Here is a 21,442-nt window from a genome sequence, read left to right as displayed (position 1 = left end):
CGGTGGCTGGATTGCTTAATAATAATGTGACCGGCGTAAGAAAATAGAGAATTATACACGGCCCATGAAATCTGGGGGCAAGCTTGTCCGCGGGAACAAAATTTTTGACCATCACCTGGTCACCTATCTTCAAATTGGTGGGTCTCCGTCCACGATCATATCTTTCCCTAACCTTTTCATGAAACACCTTAAGATTGGCTTTAGCCTTCTTCCAAAGATCTTTAATATTATCTGGATCTATTGTCTCGGGTAGAATGTCAGTAGAGTAGAAACAAGAATTCTGGACCAGCGCTGCGAGAGAAGAATTCTGGACCAGCGGCAGCCACTGCGCATGCCCGTGCGCTTCCTCTCCCCCTGAAGGGGCCTCTCACTTGCCAAGGCACGTTCGGAGGGCGCCTCTCGCTGTCAAGGCTACACACAAGTGTGGAATGTCGCTCCTTGCGGTAGCTTTCTACTGCTATGCCTAGGTGGGTGGGCGTGATAGGTAACATCACTTGTTATAGTGCGTAATTGAGTATCTTTATACTGAAAGGTAGTGTAAGAGCAAAACAAGTTCACTATTAACCTTACTCTTCTAGTAGAGATTTAAAAAGAACCTCTATTGAATGTAATTAACTGCTTAGTGCAATTAGCAAAAAAAAAAAAAAAAAACTACCCTACTTGCCTATGTGATTACCTCTTAAATTGATTATGTTGGTGACAGGAAAGACATTTAAACATAATTCATCATGTTAGATATGGTACTAAATTTTTATATATATATATATATATATATATATATATATATATTTTTTTTTTTGCAGAGTTCTTTTACTTGTTAGGGTGCATGTAGGAAATGTTAACTACACTTACCCAGAGGTCTTTATGTAAGAGGTAAATATTTCTTGAAAGGCAAGGTCCTGTGAGTAGATTTGCTTCTAAAAGTTACTTGCTGGAGTTCCTCTCAATGCTCAAGGTGAGACAGCTACATGTGAAATAATTGCAGCAACTGGATTTGCTTTACAAGGTTACTTGCTGGCGAAAGGTGAACAGGATATGAGATTTTTTTTCTAAAAAAGAATCGCTCCTCTCCTGCTTACCTGTAGAAGGTTAGCTACTAACGACTAGCCAACTGGTGAGCAGTAAAGGTTGAGACAAAAAGTGCTTAGTTTAATAAAATATTTTTTTTTCCTTCGACTACTTACCTTTTAATTATTTTTCGACAGAAAACACATCTAGCTGTAAAATCTCGACGTTAGACACACACACACACTGTTTACTAACCTTACATCAATAAATGTTATCTATGAAATATCATTGTACTAGTTAAAAAAAAATTAAAAAAAACTCGGATAAAGTCTGAAATCAGAGGTTGATTAAGACATTCCGTTGTTACGAACGCGATAGTATGAATTTTTACATACGGAATAAAACAAAAACATCTCGCCATTTTTGTTGGATACGTCGGCAACTGTTTGTACTCTTCGAGGTCAAACAGCCCATACATGAGTGTCATGTCTGTGATTTCTTATTATCTTTGTCCAAGATGGCTAACACACAAAAAAAAAGCATTATGATCTCTGAACGAATAAATTAGTTAGGCTAACACATGATGTGCTATCTCATCAACAATTATATCGAATATATATGTTCAGCACGGAAGATGAAATAATAAATCGTCTAATGAATCAGTTAGGGGCGCGTGAATTCACCGCAAAGAACAACAGCAAAGAACTTCAGTGAACAAAGACATCAAACACGACAGTGTTTTAACAAAACAAAAGAACGTGCTGCCACGTAGCCGAAATATTGCTTGAAAAACTGTATAGCATGGTTTCTTTTAAAATAAAATATTACGAATTATTTCTTAATCAACCTCTGAATTGAGACAGTGTGAGTGAAAGCTATAATTTGTCACACCTACACAGGTTGGTGATTTGATGATAGAAAAAATAAAATCTGGTAAAGGATTCAAGGTTAAATTAAATTCTCCTCCTCCTCCAGGCTCACTTCCTATTCTTCTACTATATGGAAAGAAAAAGTTAATGTAAAATTAAAATCTTTCGCAATCCGACAATAGACGAAGCCTTGAAATTTTTTAAAAAAGTTAAAACTCACCAAAAATATCACAATCACTTCCGTGATCGTCCATCAACTCTCTTAGTTCAGCTAACATAACGTTGCAGGAAAAGAAACTAAATTTGTGAATAAACAATAGATGAAAGTTCGGACTTTCGCGTCGTAACAAAATACGAGTATGCACCCTAACGAGAAGCCGAAACTCTTCGTTAGTAAAATGACGTATTCTGTTTACAATCGCTCTTTCAAATGAGCCCTGTACTTCCACTATATTATTTATCTCACACATTTCCTGTAATCTAACTTCTTCCCGCAGCGTTAGAAGCTTTTCAAAGAGAGTTTCTTGGACAGATGGCATTTCGATAGCTGTTTGAAACACTGCCTGCTCGATCTGCATCCGATGACTGCTTATACTGCCTGGCTCATTACAACATTTTAACATGGCACTAAATGAAACACTCCATTTACAAATACCCACAGCAGGTGGCAGCACCAACCGGCTCCAGACCTGTCGGAATGAAATAGCGGGAAATAGGATAGACTGTACTTGTTTTCAGTGAAAATGGTGTATTGCTGCGTGCCTTTCTTCAAATCAAAGAAAGGGAAACCAGAATGCCGTGATATTTCATTCCATGATATACCTTCAAGTACACAACTGCGTCGAAAGTGGTTAAGTATTATATCCAGGGAAGGAAACAGCAAGGGAAGTAAATGGATTCCTTCTGATTATTCCGTGGTTTGCAGTCTACATTTCGTAAATGACGATTTCAAAGTGACCAGCAAAACGCGAAAATTAAAGACAGGATCTGTACCCAGCCCTTTCCCTGATTATCCAGCTTATAAACAACCGCTAATTTCAGCGATGATTAAGAGAAGGGATTCAAGCACAGAGACGTCTAACAAGAGCTCTTCAAACACCATTGCAGAAAATGGTAAGCGTAAGGTTTGAAGTATTACATACTAATATAATATCTGGGGACATTGTACTGTTAATGTGAAGGTACAAAACAGAATAATACGCTGTCATAGATTCCATTGTCCGCCTCTGTGGTATAGTGGTTAGTGTGATTAGCTGCTAACGCCGGAGGCCCGGGTTCGATTCCCGACTCTGCTACGAAATTTAAAAAGTAGCACGAGAGCTGGAACGGGGTCTGTCATATATCCTACGATTAAGCAGTTATCAGATATCCCCTTTATCCTCTTTCTATAAACTATACTTTATTATTCCGTCCCATACTATGTGAACAGATCTTCAAAAATATACAGGTTTTTATTACAAAGGAGATTACACACAGAAACAAAACACACTAGCTCCTCCCAAAGAGGTCCAAGAAGTACAATTAAAGTTCTGTGATTCACGCTGGTGCTGCCACAGGGTCCACTTAGCCTCGGGAGGTCAACTGAGTAGAGGTGGGGTCGATTCCCACCTCAGCCATCCTGGAAATGGTTTTCCGTGGTTTCCCACTTCTCCTCCAGGCAAATGCCGGGAGCTTCCTTCACCCTTCCTTGTCTATCCCTTCCAATCTTCCCATCCCCGCAAAGCCCCTGTTCAGCATAGCAGGTGAGGCCGCCTGGGCAAGGTACTGGTCATCCTCCCCAGTTCCATCCCCCGACCCAGAGTCTGAAGTTCCAGGACACTGCCCTTGAGGCGGTAGAGGTGGGATCCTTCGCTGAGGGAAAAGCCAACTCTGGAGGGTAAGCAGATTAAGATTCCATTACGAGTCTTTTGCTAGCAGTATAAAATCGTGTCAATATACTGCTCTTTTTATTACTATTATTATTTACGCAAGTAGGGACTATATAGTTAATTGGTTAATTCCAGTGGCTCGGGGGCTGGGTGTGTGTGGCATCTTCAGCATTAGAAATCATCCTCGGTAGGGCTTTTATCTTCACAGATATGCAAGTCACCTAATAGGCCGTCTATTATTATTATTATTATTATTATTATTATTCCCTGAGTATGTACTTGATTTACTGGAAGATTTTCGTGAGCCCCCTGAGTCAGTGTGTGTCACTTCGGAAACTGCTTACCAGGGATTAGTGTGGTTATTTAGTGCGTGTAATAGAAGAAAAAACAGAATGCAGCACATGCTTGAATAACGTTTCTACCTCATTTAATGCATCCCCATTGATAGCTGAGCTATCCCTAGCAACGATTTATTGGCCTAATTATGGGGCTTCAGAAATTTGTTGAGGCGGCTCTACCGTACTGCAAGAAATCTGCAAGTCTGCTCCAGACTATAAAAAAACTATGTTCTACCTTCTTTGTGCCAATGTAAGTTTTTAAATTGTTTTAGTAACAATAAGCACCAGGAACTTGTGTCAGAAACTGTGGTGGCCAAAGTCGTGAAACCTCTACTTAGTAATGTAGTGAAGTACCATACAGACAAAGTTTCCAGGTTTTCTTGTTCGTCGAAACCTCTTTCTCGAAAAGTGCTGAAGCTATAACTCTCTAGAACACCACTTTATACGTAAAATTCTTTAATTTTTCTCTTACTTTCAGATTTTAAATTTTGCTGGTATGGTTATCTAGTTGTATTCACGCGGTAAATGGGTACGTCTGGTGCTGCCATCTAGCGGCAGATTGTTTGTAAGGCGTGTTACACGTTTGAGTATGGAATGAGCAGGCAGTATAAGCAGCCATCGGATGCAGATCGAGCAGGCAGTGGTTTGAAACTGTAACGTACCTACAGCAAGCGATTCGCAGTATATATACCCGTTCTAACGGCGACATGTAATTTGAAAAAAAAAAAAAAAAAAAAAAAAAAAAAAAAAAAACTAGTTTCAAAAAAACCTGCTTAGATACAACATCTGCTAGTAAGCTGCGTAGCGACCCGGACTTCAGTTTACGCATCCTTTTTTTTTTTTTTTGTAGCCTTGACGAAACCGTGGTCAAAGCAACTTGAGTCTAGGGAATGTCGAGGAGCAGCCATCATCGGCTTTGCTCGTGACTGCTCGAGAAACCTCGGCGTTTAGCACCTCCTATCATGGCGATTTCGCGCCACGTGTGGAGCACGAGAAGGAGAAGAAGAAGCTTTGTTTTGCTGTCAGGCATTGTCGAGGTACAGCCGATGCAGCTTTTCGTGAAGCCAGCACTGTGTCTCGTGAGCGCAGCGCGTGGAGCCGCTCCCACGTTTTAAAGTATGAATTTCTTTCATCTTGAGCAATAGTACAAATAAAATCTGTCCCTCCAGACGCCGTACATGTTTGTATAACTTTAAAGCCTAGAGTTTTAACTACGGTACTTAACTATATTTTTAAAGCGTTTTCAAGCCCCTAAAAAATAATCAGGCGGCAAGATTGAACAACGAACGTTCCTTGCCCCAGACGTGGCGCGCAATAGCTAGGCAGGCGGTACTAAACGCCGAGGTTTCTCGAGCAGTCACGAGCAAAGCCGATGATGGCTGCTCCTCGACATTCCCTAGACTCAAGTGTCAAAGGCTCAAAGCACGGCCATGACCAGCAATGACCGCGAAAGAAGTAAGACGTTAACCGGTTTATGCGAAAGCTGCTTGCAGGAAACATCCGGGATAGATATACACTACAAAGGAATGTTCTGCTTCAAACATATGTCTACAAAATAATAATTTTACACACAATAAAGTCGCGTCTAGTAATATAATGCGAGATTATCTTACACATAGCATTAAAATTTTTATATAAAGCAAGTGAATTCGCTCACATCTAGATGAGTACAAGTTCGATCCTCCTCGTTGGCAATCATAAAATTATTCTCTCTAGTTCGCTATTTTCACACTAGGCAACTGCTAAGAGAAGTATACCTTAAAGCTAACTAGAGTATACGCCATGTCAGTGTGACGTAACGTAAACTGTAGCACACTATTTAAAAAAGTGTGTGAATAAATATTAAGGTATTGTTCTTGTTGGCATCAGTGTGTGCGTGTCATCAGTCATGGAGCGACAAGTAAAGAATGAGTTTGGTGAGAAGAGAAACCGTAACATCCAGTGTAAATGTGAACTTTGTACACTAAATATTAAACCTGATCCTTTACGTACAATATATTTCTCACTAGTAAGTGAGGCTGTTACATCATACTATACACATAGCAGTTTACTTCGAATGCCACAACATCTAATTCGCTATTTACCATCTGGGTTTCTCTCAACATATGCCGCTAAAGATTTAGATGAAACATGGGAGAAACTACCCTACTATGTAAAAGCAAAACTGGAAATAGCAGTCTGCAGCCCATGTGTCAGACATTATTGCTACAGAGGACAGGACGAAGTTGATGGTTTTGACGGACCGAATCCAATGATTAAAGACTGTGAAGCATGTAAGAAAGAATTTAATCATGTATTTTGAACTAACAGGTAAATAAAACAGTGTGATGTTCCACTTATTATTCGAGTTGCTTGAATAATTCATCCTAACCTATATATGCATACACATACTTTGTTTTTTTGTTTTTACACCAACCAAATGCTATAACCTTGAATCCTTTACCGGATTTTATTTTTTCTATCATCAAATCACCAACCTGTGTAGGTGTGACAAATTATAGCTTTCACTCACACTGTCTCAATTCAGAGGTTGATTAAGAAATAATTCGTAATATTTTATTTTAAAAGAAACCATGCTATACAGTTTTTCAAGCAATATTTCGGCTACGTGGCAGCACGTTCTTTTGTTTTGTTAAAACACTGTCGTGTTTGATGTCTTTGTTCACTGAAGTTCTTTGCTGTTGTTCTTTGCGGTGAATTCACGCGCCCCTAACTGATTCATTAGACGATTTATTATTTCATCTTCCGTGCTGAACATATATATTCGATATAATTGTTGATGAGATAGCACATCATGTGTTAGCCTAACTAATTTATTCGTTCAGAGATCATAATGCTTTTTTTTGTGTTAGCCATCTTGGACAAAGATAATAAGAAATCACAGACATGACACTCATGTATGGGCTGTTTGACCTCGAAGAGTACAAACAGTTGCCGACGTATCCAACAAAAATGGCGAGATGTTTTTGTTTTATTCCGTATGTAAAAATTCATACTATCGCGTTCGTAACAACGGAATGTCTTAATCAACCTCTGATTTCAGACTTTATCCGAGTTTTTTTTAAATTAGTTTTTAACTAGTACAATGATATTTCATAGATAACATTTATTGATGTAAGGTTAGTAAACAGTGTGTGTGTGTGTGTGTGTCTAACGTCAAGATTTTACAGCTAGATGTGTTTTCTGTCGAAAAATAATTAAAAGGTAAGTAGTCGAAGGAAAAATTTTTTTTTATTAAACTAAGCACTTTTTGTCTCAACCTTCACTGCTCACCAGTTGGCTAGAGTCGTTAGTAGCTAACCTTCGACAGGTAAGCAGGAGGAGAGGAGCGATTCTTTTTTTACAAAAAAAATCTCATATCCTGTTCACCTTTCGCCAGCAAGTTACCTTGTAAAGCAAATCCAGTTGCTGCAATTATTTCACATGTAGCTGTCTCACCTTGAGCAGTGAGAGGAATTCCAGCAAGTAACTTTTAGAAACAAATCTACTCACAGGACCTTGCCTTTCAAGAAATATTTACCTCTTACATAAAGACCTCTGGGTAAGTATAGTCAACATTTCCTACATGCACCCTAACAAGTAAAAGAACTCTGCAATATATATATATATATATATTTATTTAGTACCATATCTAACATGATGAATTATGTCTAAATGTCTTTCCTGTCACCAACATAATTTAAGAGGTAATCACATAGGCAAGTAGGGTAGAATTTTTTTTTTTTTGCTAACTGAACTAAGCAGTTAATTACATTCAACAGAGGTTCTTTTTAAATCTCTACTAGAAGAGTAAGGTTAATAGTGAACTTGTTTTGCTCTTACACTACCTTTCAGTAAAAAGATACTCAATTACGCACTATAACAAGTGATGTTACCTATCACGCCCACCCACCTAGGCATAGCAGTAGAAAGCTACCGCAAGGAGCGACATTCCACACTTGTGTGTAGCCTTGACAGCGAGAGGCGCCCTCCGAACGTGCCTTGGCAAGTGAGAGGCCCCTTCAGGGGGAGAGGAAGCGCACGGGCACGCGCAGTGGCTGCCGCTGGTCCAGAATTCTTCTCTCGCAGCGCTGGTCCAGAATTCTTGTTTCTACTCTACTGATATGCTTGATGTTCAGTTCCTGGTTTAATCTCAACTTTCTTCCACTTCATCATATTACCACCACGAACCTGGAAAGAAACACCACACACTATTTTCAATTAACAAAACAATTATGCAAATACGGTGGAAAAAAAAAGTTACATTAAGAACGAAAATACTCTCTGCATACTTAGTTAAAATAGATGTTGTAACTGTTGACAATCTACTGTAGGAAGCACACTTGATGGTAGCCCCTCTCCATGCCTCTGTACATCATTTTCAAGTTGTTTTTTAAAGAATTTATTTCTATTTCTTCTGCTGTAAGTTCTGAGAATTGAGCCGGCAGGAAAACACAGTCTCCTCATCTTCCCCTTCTATATCAAAGATTATTTTCCTCCCAAATCTTGTTTCTACCGCTCTCAGTGCTTTGACCTTAAATGGATGGTTAAGTTGCAACTCACTTAACTTTCTATTATGAAATTGTGGTGCCTTTGCAATTTTGTTTAATTTCATTAACATATCCATTCTGTTGAAGCTGCTATATCTTTTTAAAATTAACAAACTAAATAAACTTACACTTACTGAAGAGGAAAGAAAAGTAGTAGTAGTAGAGAACTCTTCCAACTAGATGACAGTTTTCATGTTGTGCTCTGCTCCTTAAATACTCCTTGCCACCACCTTCACTCCTCACCAGTAGGCTGGACTTGACACTAGTTCACCTTCACTCAAAATTACAACCTACAATAAACATCCTGTTCGTGACAGAGATAACCTTCAACAAGTTAGAAAGCGGATCTTGCCTAGTAACAGCTGCACTGTAGCACTCCTTAGTGTTTTCCCCCTCACCCACAGTAAGAGGAGTGAGGGATCATTTTTTTTTTACATAATCTAACATCCAGTTCAGCTTTCACCAGCAAGTGACCTATTAAAGCAAATCCAGTTGCCACATAGTTACTGTACCTTGCCACAAGAGTAACCTTTCAAGAAAATTAATTACCTCTTACATAAAGACCTCTGAGTGTGTTGTCCTCATTCTACATGTGGTTGACCCCCTTAGCCAGTGAAAGCTACTCCAGCAAATCCAGTCACAGCACCTTGCCCCACACCTTTCAAGAATTAATTACCTCTTACATAAAGACCTCCCAGTATGTGTAGTTAACATTCCATACACGCCTTAGCAAGTGAGAGGCCCCTTCAGGGGGGAGAGGAAGCGCACGGGCATGCGCAGTGGCTGCCACTGGTCCAGAATTATTCTCTCGCAGCGCTGGTCCAGAATTCTTGTTTCTACTCTACTAATGTCACTCAGAGACCAGAGGTTACAGAGCGGCGTGTTGGGAACAAACTTGAACATCAAAGAAGCTGGAGTAAATTTATGTGATTCATGAACCGCCGAATTTAAAGCAAAAGCTAACCAATGCAAGGACGTGTCCGACCTAGAATGATCTTCATGATAGGCAATAAGCGCGGACCTGAGATTACGATTAACCCGTTCAGCCAGAGATGGTTGAGGGTAATAAGCAGAAGTTGTCACATGAGAGATGGACAGGTCAAAACAGAATTTACGGAAAAGATTAGATGTGAAAGCCTTAGCATTATCAGACACGATATATTGACATGGACCAAAAGAAGTAAAGATAGAATTTAGACAAGTAATAGTGGACTGAGCGGTAGCCAGCTTAGTCGGAAATAACCAGGAAAATCTTGTGAAACCATCTACACATACAAAGATGAACTTGTTGGCATTTCCCTTTGTTGGGGGAAGGGTCCTACATAATCAATATACAGGCGTTCCATGGGGCGCGAAGCCTGATGAGAAGACAAAAGGCCTACCTTGGTGGACATGGTGGGTTTACTAAGCAAACAAGATTTACAAGCCTTTACTAGTTCACGGATTTCACCGTCCATACCCTTCCAGATGAACCTTTCACGAATCTTTTCACGAGTTTTAAAGATTCCAAGATGCCCGCCCCACTAATGGGGTCTCATGATAGTACTTGAAGATCATAGGTACAAGAACAGCTGGAACGACAACCTTCATCATCTTATCATGCCTCGAAGGGCAACATAGAACACCATTCCTCAGTACATAAGGGACAACATGTTCCCCAGAAGAAAGGGTTTCCATTATCGGAGCCAGCGTCGGATCTTCACGTTGATATTTCTCAATGTCCCTAAAGAGCATGGGAGCATCTGTTAAGATGGCATTAACATCAGATAGTATGGACTCGGGAGGTGTTGAACTATCGACCGGTTCATGGGTCTCGACGTCGTTGGAAAACATACGGCTGAGTCCGTCTGCGACAACATTTTCAGTACCTCTGATATGCCTAACCTCAAATTGGAAGGCAGAAATTCGGATGTTCCAGATAGAGACGGAACTTTTCTAAGGCAAATAAGACTGCCAAACCTTCGAGCTCATAGATGGAATACTTGGCTTCTTGAGCCGATAGAGTTCTAGATGCGTAGGCGATGGGTCGCCTTCCTAGTTCAGTCTCTTGAAGGACTGCAGCTTCCGCCGACGACGACGCGTCGGTTTGGACGATGAATTTCTTTGAGAAATCAGGCATAGCAAGGACAGGGGCATTACAGAGAGCTAATTTAAGATCTTCAAAAGCGGCTTGTTGAGAAGGTCCCCACTCAAATTGGATGCCTTTCCTACGAAGAAGGTTCAAGGGCGCCGCTCTATTAGCGAAGTTAGGAATAAACTTCCTGAAGAAATTCACCATACCAATGAACCTGGCGATACCTTTGATGTCCTTGGGAGGTTTAAAATCACGGATGGCCTGCGTTCTAGAATGATCGACTGCAACACCATCAGGTGACACAATATGCCCTAGGAATGACATGGAGGGCTTAGCAAAGGCAACCTTGGACAACTTAACAGTTAACCCAGCCTTACGAAGGCGATTGAGAACTTCTCGCAGATGATCTAGATGTTCTTCAATGGTCTCCGAAAATACGACATCATCCAGGTAGTGATAAAAGTACTCAAATTTGATGTCGGAGAAGACCCTATCTAACAGCCTAGTGAGTACAGCTGCTCCCGTGGGGAGCCCGAAAGGCACGCGGTTGTATTCATACAAATTCCAATCCGTGGCAAACGCTGTAAGGTGTTTAGACTCTTCGGCTAGGGGAATTTGATTATAAGCCTGATTCAAATCCAAGATGGTGAAGAACTTGGCCTTACGGAACCATGAAAAACAAGAATGAAGGTCGGGAAGGGGCACAGATTGTAACACCACCTTCCGATTGAGAGCCCTATGATCAATGACAGGTCTGAAGCCACCTTGGGGTTTCGGGACTAGAAAAATAGGCGAAGAATACGCCGACTTAGAGGGCCTAATAATACCATCCTTAGATAGCCTATAAGGTGGAAAACGGACCGGAATCGAATCCGTGACCTCAATTTTGTATTCAATAAGGTCAGTAACACCAAGAGTATCAGAACACTTCTGGAAACGACTGACACAATTTACGAATACTATCAGCCTGCTCCTCAGGTAGATGTCTAAGGTCTAATAACATCTCATCCTGGGTCGGCGAAATAGAGGAACATGATACAGAATAGTAGGGATAAAAAGGGGATTCTGGGCCAGGGGCTAATGCGCAAGATGGCCGCTATACATGGGCTCTTATGGGACTAACTCCTGGGACCTGCGCTAGGGGCTACTGCGCAAGATGGCGGCTATACATAGGCTCTTCTATAGAAAGCTAGCTATGGGGAGACATAGGGCATAAGAAGACGGCCTATGGCGATTGCACAATATGGCGGCTATACCCGGTTGCGCGAGATGGCGGCCGCGTGCAACTTCCTAGTGCTAGGACACCCGAGGCAAGATGGTTGCTGAACATTGGTTATATGAGGCTAAATTTTAGGAGTTGGACCAGAATCTAATGGTGATACATTGTTCTTATAGACCTAACTCTACAGAGCTGCCTTAGGAGCTCACATTGTTAACTTATGACCTATTAGTTTGATCAGCCTGACATTCGAGAACTGAGGTAAGGGCTACTATGCAAGACGACTGCTATACTCTATTCGTATAGACCTTAACTAGAGGGCTGCCTCAGGCAGGGGCACACAACATGTAGTCTTGTTGCACGACAATGACCTATTAGTTTTACCAGTTTAGCTTTCTGCAACTACTATGCAAGATGGCTGCTATACTGTGTTCACATGGACTGAACTCTAGAAAGCTGCCTTATGGACTTACAACTTGTAACTTATGGTCTAATAGGATACCCTTCCAAACATCAGTCTAGAGCAGGGGCTCTTGCGTATACATAGGCTCTTATGGGACTAACACTGGGGGAAGGAAAGCTGCACTAGGGCTCTCGAGGATGGATAGTCGCTCAAAGCTAAAAGCGTAGTTAGAATGATGAGATGTAGATAAACATAGGATGTTGTTATAACCTAACTTTGTAATCTGTTAGAAGTGATAAAGTTCATTCAGTGTAGGATTGCAAAATGCTGAACCGAAAAAAATTTGTGCTACATGCATGATAGGGAATAGAACCCAAGGGTCACATCTTATCAGACGGGCAAAAGGATGAAAGGACTCTTCTTCCTCGTCCTCACCGAGACTTCCTCCTCCTCCTAGGGCTAAACGGCTAATGGGCTAAAGGGCTCAAGGGCTAAAGGGCTAAAGTGAAAAATGTCTTAAGGGCTAAAGGGCAAAAAGGGCTCACAATTTTTGTAATATTTAAGGTGCCTCTCCTCTCTTTATCCGGGCTTGAGACCGGCTCTACAGCTAGAGGCGGAGTTAACACCCTGAGGATATAGGGAAGGAAGTTTTTAAAAGTTTCTGCAACGTTATAGCTACTCGATCCACTATATGCTACAGAAGGATGGGTATGGTGGGGAAGCAGCTGTGGGAATGTATTCGATGTAGGAAGGTGTTTAGGGTGCTATGATATACTGTAGAGGGACGGGTGTTTAGTAACAGAACTTGTAGGCCTAGACAACGAGTGAGAATTAAAAATATCTCGCAGAGGTGTACTTTTTAAATATTAATCAGTACTTGCTTGAATACGGTTGAGCTCTTTCCTAAGGAAGGGAGAACTTTCGAAAAGAGTCTGTACTAGTATAGCTACTCGATCTACTATATGCTTCAGCAGGATGACTTAGGTGAGGGTGAGGGATGGAAATGTAGGAAGGTGTTTAGGCTGTTGTACTGTCGAGAGAGTGCTTACAGGTAAGGTATTTACTTTGAAGAGCTATTACTCAATAATACCTGCACGACGCAATTCTTGCTCTATTTTAAAAATATCTGCTTTACACTCTGTGCAACCTGCATCTTGGTAGGCTATTAGCAGTTGCAAACGTTCTACGAGTAGATTGGGGTCTTTACAGTATCTTACGTCTACATGGGGTAACAGAGGCTTGTTGTGCACTTTGTGCCTGCATGCAGACCGTTGATGTGTAGGGATTTGTTTTGATGTAATACGTGATTTTGCAGTAGCGTTTCCAGGTACAAACCTTACTTGTGTTGGTAGCAAAGCGTTGATATCTTCTTCTACTTCATTTTGCATCCCTTCTTGAGATGTTTGCACGGCTACAGAACGTGTTGCAGGCTTAGAAAATGATGTAAAATCATAAAGCTCTAATGGCAAAGAAACATTGAGATCTTCGTTCTTTTCTTCTTCTCCTTCGTTTCCTTTATTATCACTATTATCACCAGCATCCTTATCCGCCTCCTCCTCGTCATCTTCATTATCATCATCATTATCTTGCTTCTCTTTATCTCGAAATGTGTGTTTACTAACAGAACTTGTAGTAGGCCTAGACGAGTGAGAATTAAAAATCTCTCGCAGAGGTATTCTTTTTGAACATAACCCAGTATTTGCTTGAATACGGTTGAGTTCTTTATATTTTCGTCTCGATGAAGCTACATTACACGCGGCTTCGTGACGTTGAGCGTTGTAAGCGTTCTTAAACTCTCTTCTACAATATTTGCATTGAAAAATTGTTCTACAAGATATCTCATGACGTCTCTTATGATAGCCTCGGTGAAATATTTTTCCACACTCCTTGCACGTATAGCTTGGAATAGTTTTCTCCATGATAGATTTTTCTTCTGCTAATAGATAACACCTGAGAAAAAGAGAGAAGCGGAGTATTGTATGCCCGCCCCTTCAACAGTTTATTACAAACTAAAATATTGCTCACTTCTTCTGCTGGTATATACTTTCATTTATAAAGAACGATGTTATCACGTCAACAGTCCGTGGTGAACTGAACATCTTACGCTAACCTTGTGACTTATATATAGTACAGTACTTCAAATTATTTTGATAAAGTGTGGCTAAAGTGTGGCTAACCTAATGCTTTCACATTACTGGGAAAATTACTCAAGTTCAAATTTATATCGTTACAATAACATTTGAAGGTATATGTTTGAAAGCCAGTCAGGATGATTGAAGGTAGAAAAACTGACATAAACACCACTGCGAGGGTTCTAGCCCCATCTGACTGAAGTGTAGTAAGTTTCTCTACACCCCTCTGTGAGGGTTCTAACATCGACCGATCAAAGCTCACATACTTTACACAAAATGTACGTGGAAAACAAGCTCAACTAAAATTAACTACGATGCTGTACGTGAACTCTCATCATTGACATACCAACAAGGTTTGAAAACTCGGATGACAAGTCTATCTCAGAGGTATACTCTCCCTTCGTAAAGGGCACCGCGCAATATAGTTAAGTTTAGACGAGCAAGCATCACTTTTGTGTAAAAATATGACTGAGTTGACTTAAAAAATTACATCGTAACAGTAACATTTTGAAAGTATATGTTTGTAAGCCAATCAGGACGTTAGAAGGTAGAAAAACTGCCATTAACACCACTGCGAGGGTTGTAGCCCCGTCTGACCGAAGTGTAGCAAGTTCCTCTACACCCCTCTGTGAGGGTTCCAACATCAACCGATCAAAGCTCACATACCTTACAAAATGTACGTGGAAGACAAGCTCAACTAAAATTAACTACAATGCTGTACGTAAACTCTCATCGTTGACATACCAACGAGGTTTGCAAGCTCGGATGACAAGTATGTCTCAGAGGTCTACTCTCCCTTCGTAAAGGGCACCGCGCAATATAGTTAACTTTAGAGGAACAAGCATATTTTGTTGGTGTAAAATATGACTGACTTGAGTTGAAAATGTATATCATAATAGCAACATTTTGAAGGTATATGTGTTGTAAGCCAATCAGGACGTTAGAAGGTAGAAAAACTGCCATTAACACTACTGCGAGGGTTGTAGCCCCGTCTGACCGAAGTGTAGCAAGTTCCTCTACACCCCTCTGTGAGGGTTCCAACATCGACCGATCAAAGCTCACATACCTTACAAAATGTACGTGGAAGACAAGCTCAACTAAAATTAACTACAATGCTGTACGTAAACTCTCATCGTTGACATACCAACGAGGTTTGCAAGCTCGGATGACGAGTATGTCTCAGAGGTCTACTCTCCCTTCGTAAAGGGCACCGCGCAATATAGTTAAGTTTAGACGAGCAAGCATATATTATGTATAACAATTTTTTAATGTTATGATTCCAGGAAAAAACATCTGTTTTAAGCTCACTAGTTCAAATAATTAATAACATATTTATAGCTACCTGCAGCTGTGAGAGGGGATACTGCTGTAGTCAATTGGAGTATATACGCAGAGAATGTAGTCACACAGCAACTAAATTATCTGTAAAAAGGAAAACATACTATTTGAAAAATTAATCTGATACATAACTCAATATATCAGGTACAATGGTTAATAATAATAATAATAATAATAATAATAATAATAATAATAATAATAATAATAATGGTAACGAAAATCCTAAAATAATAGTTGGAGGGCTGATAAGTCTATATCATTTGTTAAGGGATTATTTTTAGTGATTTTTAAGCTAAATATTAATTTTCTAGCACCAACCGTTTAGGAGATATCACATTTTTAGTTAAGGGTTGTTTACACCCCTAACTTGCTTTTGACTCTAAAAGTCATCTAGAATATACTCCAGTACCAAATTTTAACATTTTAAGCTATTTTCACTCAAAAACCTAAAATAATGCTTGGAGGGTGGATTAGTCTATGTCATCCGTTAAAGGATAATTTTTAGTGATTGTTAAACTAAACATTAATTTTCTAGGACCAGCGGTTTAGGAGATATTACATTTTTCAATTTAAGGGTTGTTTTCACCCCACCACCCCCCCCCCCAACTCGCTTTTGACTCTAAAATTTTCTAGAGTATACTGCGATACAAAATTTTAACATTTTAAGCTATTTTTGCTCAAAAAAACTAAAATAAGAGTTAGGGGGTGGGTTGGTGTATATCATCTGTTAAAGAATTATTTTTGATAATTTTTAAGCTAAACATTAATTTTCTATGTCCAGCTGTTTAAGAGATATTAAATTTTCAAGTTAAGGGTTGTTTTCACCCTAACATGCTTTTAACTCTTGTAGGCTATTTTTGCCTAGAAACCTAAAATGACAGTTGGAGGGTGAGTTAGTGAGGTTGATAGCCTTGAAGTTTATGAGAAAATAGTTAACCTGTTTGAATAGAATAATAATAATAATAATAATAATAATGTTATAGGCTTTACGTTTCCACTAAATACTTTTACGGTTTTCGGAGACGCCGAGGTGCTGAAAGTTTGTCCTACAAGAGTTCTTTTACGTGCCATTAAATCTACCGACACGAGGTTGACGTATTTGAGAACCTTTAAATACTACCGGAGTGAACCGCGATCGAACGGGGACGGGGGGTTTGAGGGCTGGCGCCTCAACCGTCTGAGCCACTCAAGCCGACTTCAATAAGAATAGCTAGTGTCAGCTCGTAGACTGACCAGGGTTTATCAGTCTACACTAAATGTTGCAGGTCGGACCTACACAACTGCACACGTCACCGTCAAAAAGCTGAGATTTGAAGTGTTAGAGACGAATGCTGGGATGGTTGCTAACTTAAGACCACGGTCACCTCTCACCCAATACTAGCCCTACTACAAATACACGTCCTACTAGACACTGCAATGACACAGGTTATCAAAGAAATTCTACATACATACAAGTACACGAGGCTGATGACCACGATATATTCAAACGTATACATAAAGCAACAACAATGACTTTATAAAACTACTGTTATTGACAGAGCATGAAGCGATTAATTAATAATAATAATAATAATAATAATAATAACAACTCATGTTTTCTTCAGTTACTCCATACTTCTTACGACACATCGCCAAGCGAAGATAAGATTAGTAAAGGAATGAAATGAATACTTACAGAAGGCTGATTTCAGATGTCGCGTCTAGGATGTCGCTTCTTCTCAAGGTCACCACCACGTCACTAGTACGAAATTAATCCTCCTCGCGTTTTACCCGCTGCTTATAAACGACATTGAGCGCTGGAATGTTAAAGGTGCTAAGTAGTCATTCTACAGTACACCAAAGCCATTATAGTTAACATTTTAGTTAAGACAGAATTTTGATCTCCTCATATATCAAGATGACACCAAAAAGATACTGTATTATTATTAAATTAGTTGAATTACAAACATTAGAAGCATGATTTTATTATCAAATTAGGCTATACATGTCAAGTAGTTAAATGACCTTGGTCTACTTGCTATGCAGTCTTCAAAGAGAAACAAGTTCATTTCTGTTACGTAACTCAACCGTAGGAGGCTATGACTGCTTCGAATAATAATAATAATAATAATAATAATAATAATAATAATAATAATAATAATAATAATAATAATAGGAGCCTCCGTGGCTCAGACGACAGCACGTCGGCCTCTCACCGCTGGATACCGTGGTTCAAATCCCGGTGACTCCATGTGAGAGTTGTGCTGGACAAAGCGGAGGCGGGACAGGTTTTTCTCCGGGTACTCCGGTTTTCCCTGTAATCTTTCATTCCAGCGACACTCTCCATTATCATTTCATAGCATTTATCACTCATTAATAACTCACCTTGGGAGTGGTGACTCCATTGTAATAACAGCCTATATATGTTTCTATCATTACATCCCTCACCCGGTCAATGACTGGAAAACAGGTTGTAGATTTTCATTTTCAATAATAATAATAATAATAATACCGGGCTAGTTGGCCGTGCGCGTAGAGGTGCGCGGCTGTGAGCTTGCATCCGGGAGATAGTGGGTTCGAATCCCACTATCGGCAGCCCTGAAAATGGTTTTCCGTGGTTTCCCATTTTCACACCAGCAAATGCTGGGGCTGTACCTTAATTAAGGCCATGGCCGCTTCCTTCCAACTCCCAAGCCTTTCCTATCCCATCGTCGCCATAAGACCTATCTGTGTCGGTGCGACGTAAAGCCCCTAGAAAAAAAATATAATAATAATAATAATTGCGGCCAGTATCGAGTAATCGGGAGATAGTAGGTTCGAGCCCCACTGTCGGCAGACCTGATGATGGTTTACCGTGGTTTCCCATTTTCACACCAGGCAAATGCCGGGGCTGTACCTTAATTAAGGCCCACGGCCGCTTCATTCCAACTCCTAGGGCCTTTCCTAAACCATTGTCGCCATAAGACCTGTGTTTATGCGACGTAAAGCAAATAGCATTCAGCCACGGAGTCGAGATTGACGAAAGTGCAGTGGCTCAACACACCCAGAAGAACAGGAGGCTAGAAGCTTTGCGGAGATAAAATTGCGAGCAGCGTAGGAGTGTGTATGGATGAGACCGCCACGCAGTGTGGCTAGTCACCGGTTGCTACTAACAGGAGAGCAGAAGGAAGTAAGACGTATGTGTATTAACTCACTACCACAATGATTACTAGCGTGTACGTCTTACTTCCTTCTGCTCTCCTGTTAGTAGCAACCGGTGACTAGCCACACTGCGTGGCGGTCTCATCCATACACACTCCTACGCTGCTCGCAATTTTATCTCCGCAAAGCTTCTAGCCTCCTGTTCTTCTGGGTGTGTTGAGCCACTGCACTTTCGTCAATCTCGACTCCGTGGCTGAATGCTATTTGCTTTACGTCGCATAAACACAGGTCTTATGGCGACAATGGTTTAGGAAAGGCCCTAGGAGTTGGAATGAAGCGGCCGTGGGCCTTAATTAAGGTACAGCCCCGGCATTTGCCTGGTGTGAAAATGGGAAACCACGGTAAACCATCATCAGGTCTGCCGACAGTGGGGCTCGAACCTACTATCTCCCGATTACTCGATACTGGCCGCAATTATTATTATTATTATATTTTTTTTCTAGGGGCTTTACGTCGCACCGACACAGATAGGTCTTATGGCGACGATGGGATAGGAAAGGCTTGGGAGTTGGAAGGAAGCGGCCATGGCCTTAATTAAGGTACAGCCCCAGCATTTGCTGGTGTGAAAATGGGAAACCACGGAAAACCATTTTCAGGGCTGCCGATAGTGGGATTCGAACCCACTATCTCCCGGATGCAAGCTCACAGCCGCGCACCTCTACGCGCACGGCCAACTAGCCCGGTATTATTATTATTATTATTATTGAAAATGAAAATCTACAACCTGTTTTCCAGTCATTGACCGGGTGAGGGATGTAATGATAGAAACATATATAGGCTGTTATTACAATGGAGTCACCACTCCCAAGGTGAGTTATTAATGAGTGATAAATGCTATGAAATGATAATGGAGAGTGTCGCTGGAATGAAAGATTACAGGGAAAACCGGAGTACCCGGAGAAAAACCTGTCCCGCCTCCGCTTTGTCCAGCACAACTCTCACATGGAGTCACCGGGATTTGAACCACGGTATCCAGCGGTGAGAGGCCGACGTGCTGTCGTCTGAGCCACGGAGGCTCCTATTATTATTATTATTATTATTATTATTATTATTATTATTATTATTATTATTATTATTATTATTATTCGAAGCAGTCATAGCCTCCTACGGTTGAGTTACGTAACAGAAATGAACTTGTTTCTCTTTGAAGACTGCATAGCAAGTAGACCAAGGTCATTTAACTACTTGACATGTATAGCCTAATTTGATAATAAAATCATGCTTCTAATGTTTGTAATTCAACTAATTTAATAATAATACAGTATCTTTTTGGTGTCATCTTGATATATGAGGAGATCAAAATTCTGTCTTAACTAAAATGTTAACTATAATGGCTTTGGTGTACTGTAGAATGACTACTTAGCACCTTTAACATTCCAGCGCTCAATGTCGTTTATAAGCAGCGGGTAAAACGCGAGGAGGATTAATTTCGTACTAGTGACGTGGTGGTGACCTTGAGAAGAAGCGACATCCTAGACGCGACATCTGAAATCAGCCTTCTGTAAGTATTCATTTCATTCCTTTACTAATCTTATCTTCGCTTGGCGATGTGTCGTAAGAAGTATGGAGTAACTGAAGAAAACATGAGTTGTTATTATTATTATTATTATTATTATTATTAATTAATCGCTTCATGCTCTGTCAATAACAGTAGTTTTATAAAGTCATTGTTGTTGCTTTATGTATACGTTTGAATATATCGTGGTCATCAGCCTCGTGTACTTGTATGTATGTAGAATTTCTTTGATAACCTGTGTCATTGCAGTGTCTAGTAGGACGTGTATTTGTAGTAGGGCTAGTATTGGGTGAGAGGTGACCGTGGTCTTAAGTTAGCAACCATCCCAGCATTCGTCTCTAACACTTCAAATCTCAGCTTTTTGACGGTGACGTGTGCAGTTGTGTAGGTCCGACCTGCAACATTTAGTGTAGACTGATAAACCCTGGTCAGTCTACGAGCTGACACTAGCTATTCTTATTGAAGTCGGCTTGAGTGGCTCAGACGGTTGAGGCGCCAGCCCTCAAACCCCCCGTCCCCGTTCGATCGCGGTTCACTCCGGTAGTATTTAAAGGTTCTCAAATACGTCAACCTCGTGTCGGTAGATTTAATGGCACGTAAAAGAACTCTTGTAGGACAAACTTTCAGCACCTCGGCGTCTCCGAAAACCGTAAAAGTATTTAGTGGAAACGTAAAGCCTATAACATTATTATTATTATTATTATTATTATTCTATTCAAACAGGTTAACTATTTTCTCATAAACTTCAAGGCTATCAACCTCACTAACTCACCCTCCAACTGTCATTTTAGGTTTCTAGGCAAAAATAGCCTACAAGAGTTAAAAGCATGTTAGGGTGAAAACAACCCTTAACTTGAAAATTTAATATCTCTTAAACAGCTGGACATAGAAAATTAATGTTTAGCTTAAAAATTATCAAAAATAATTCTTTAACAGATGATATACACCAACCCACCCCCTAACTCTTA

At 40.4% G+C, this 21,442-nt stretch overlaps 1 protein-coding gene across 2 annotated transcripts in view; it reads right to left on the bottom strand.

The window, feature by feature from the left end:
- The window catches only part of LOC136885929 (farnesol dehydrogenase), a 71,779-nt gene that overhangs the window by 10,007 nt on the left and 40,330 nt on the right, over positions 1-21,442 (bottom strand). Inside the window, exon 1 of one of the 2 annotated variants that reach the window (XM_068230649.1) lies at positions 2,098-2,364. The exons of the other annotated variant lie outside the window; for it this stretch is intronic. Within the exon in view, the coding sequence (XP_068086750.1) occupies positions 2,098-2,347 (250 nt within the window). The 5' untranslated portion in view covers positions 2,348-2,364. Of the gene's footprint in view, positions 1-2,097; positions 2,365-21,442 lie in introns of those variants that run through there. 2 annotated transcript variants of the gene reach the window in all.

Source organism: Anabrus simplex, chromosome X, assembly GCF_040414725.1.
Source record: "Anabrus simplex isolate iqAnaSimp1 chromosome X, ASM4041472v1, whole genome shotgun sequence".
In the NCBI taxonomy this organism is placed as follows: Eukaryota; Metazoa; Arthropoda; class Insecta; order Orthoptera; family Tettigoniidae; genus Anabrus; species Anabrus simplex.
Note: the sequence above shows the minus strand (reverse complement) of the source record. Positions and strands in the feature narration are given on the sequence as shown.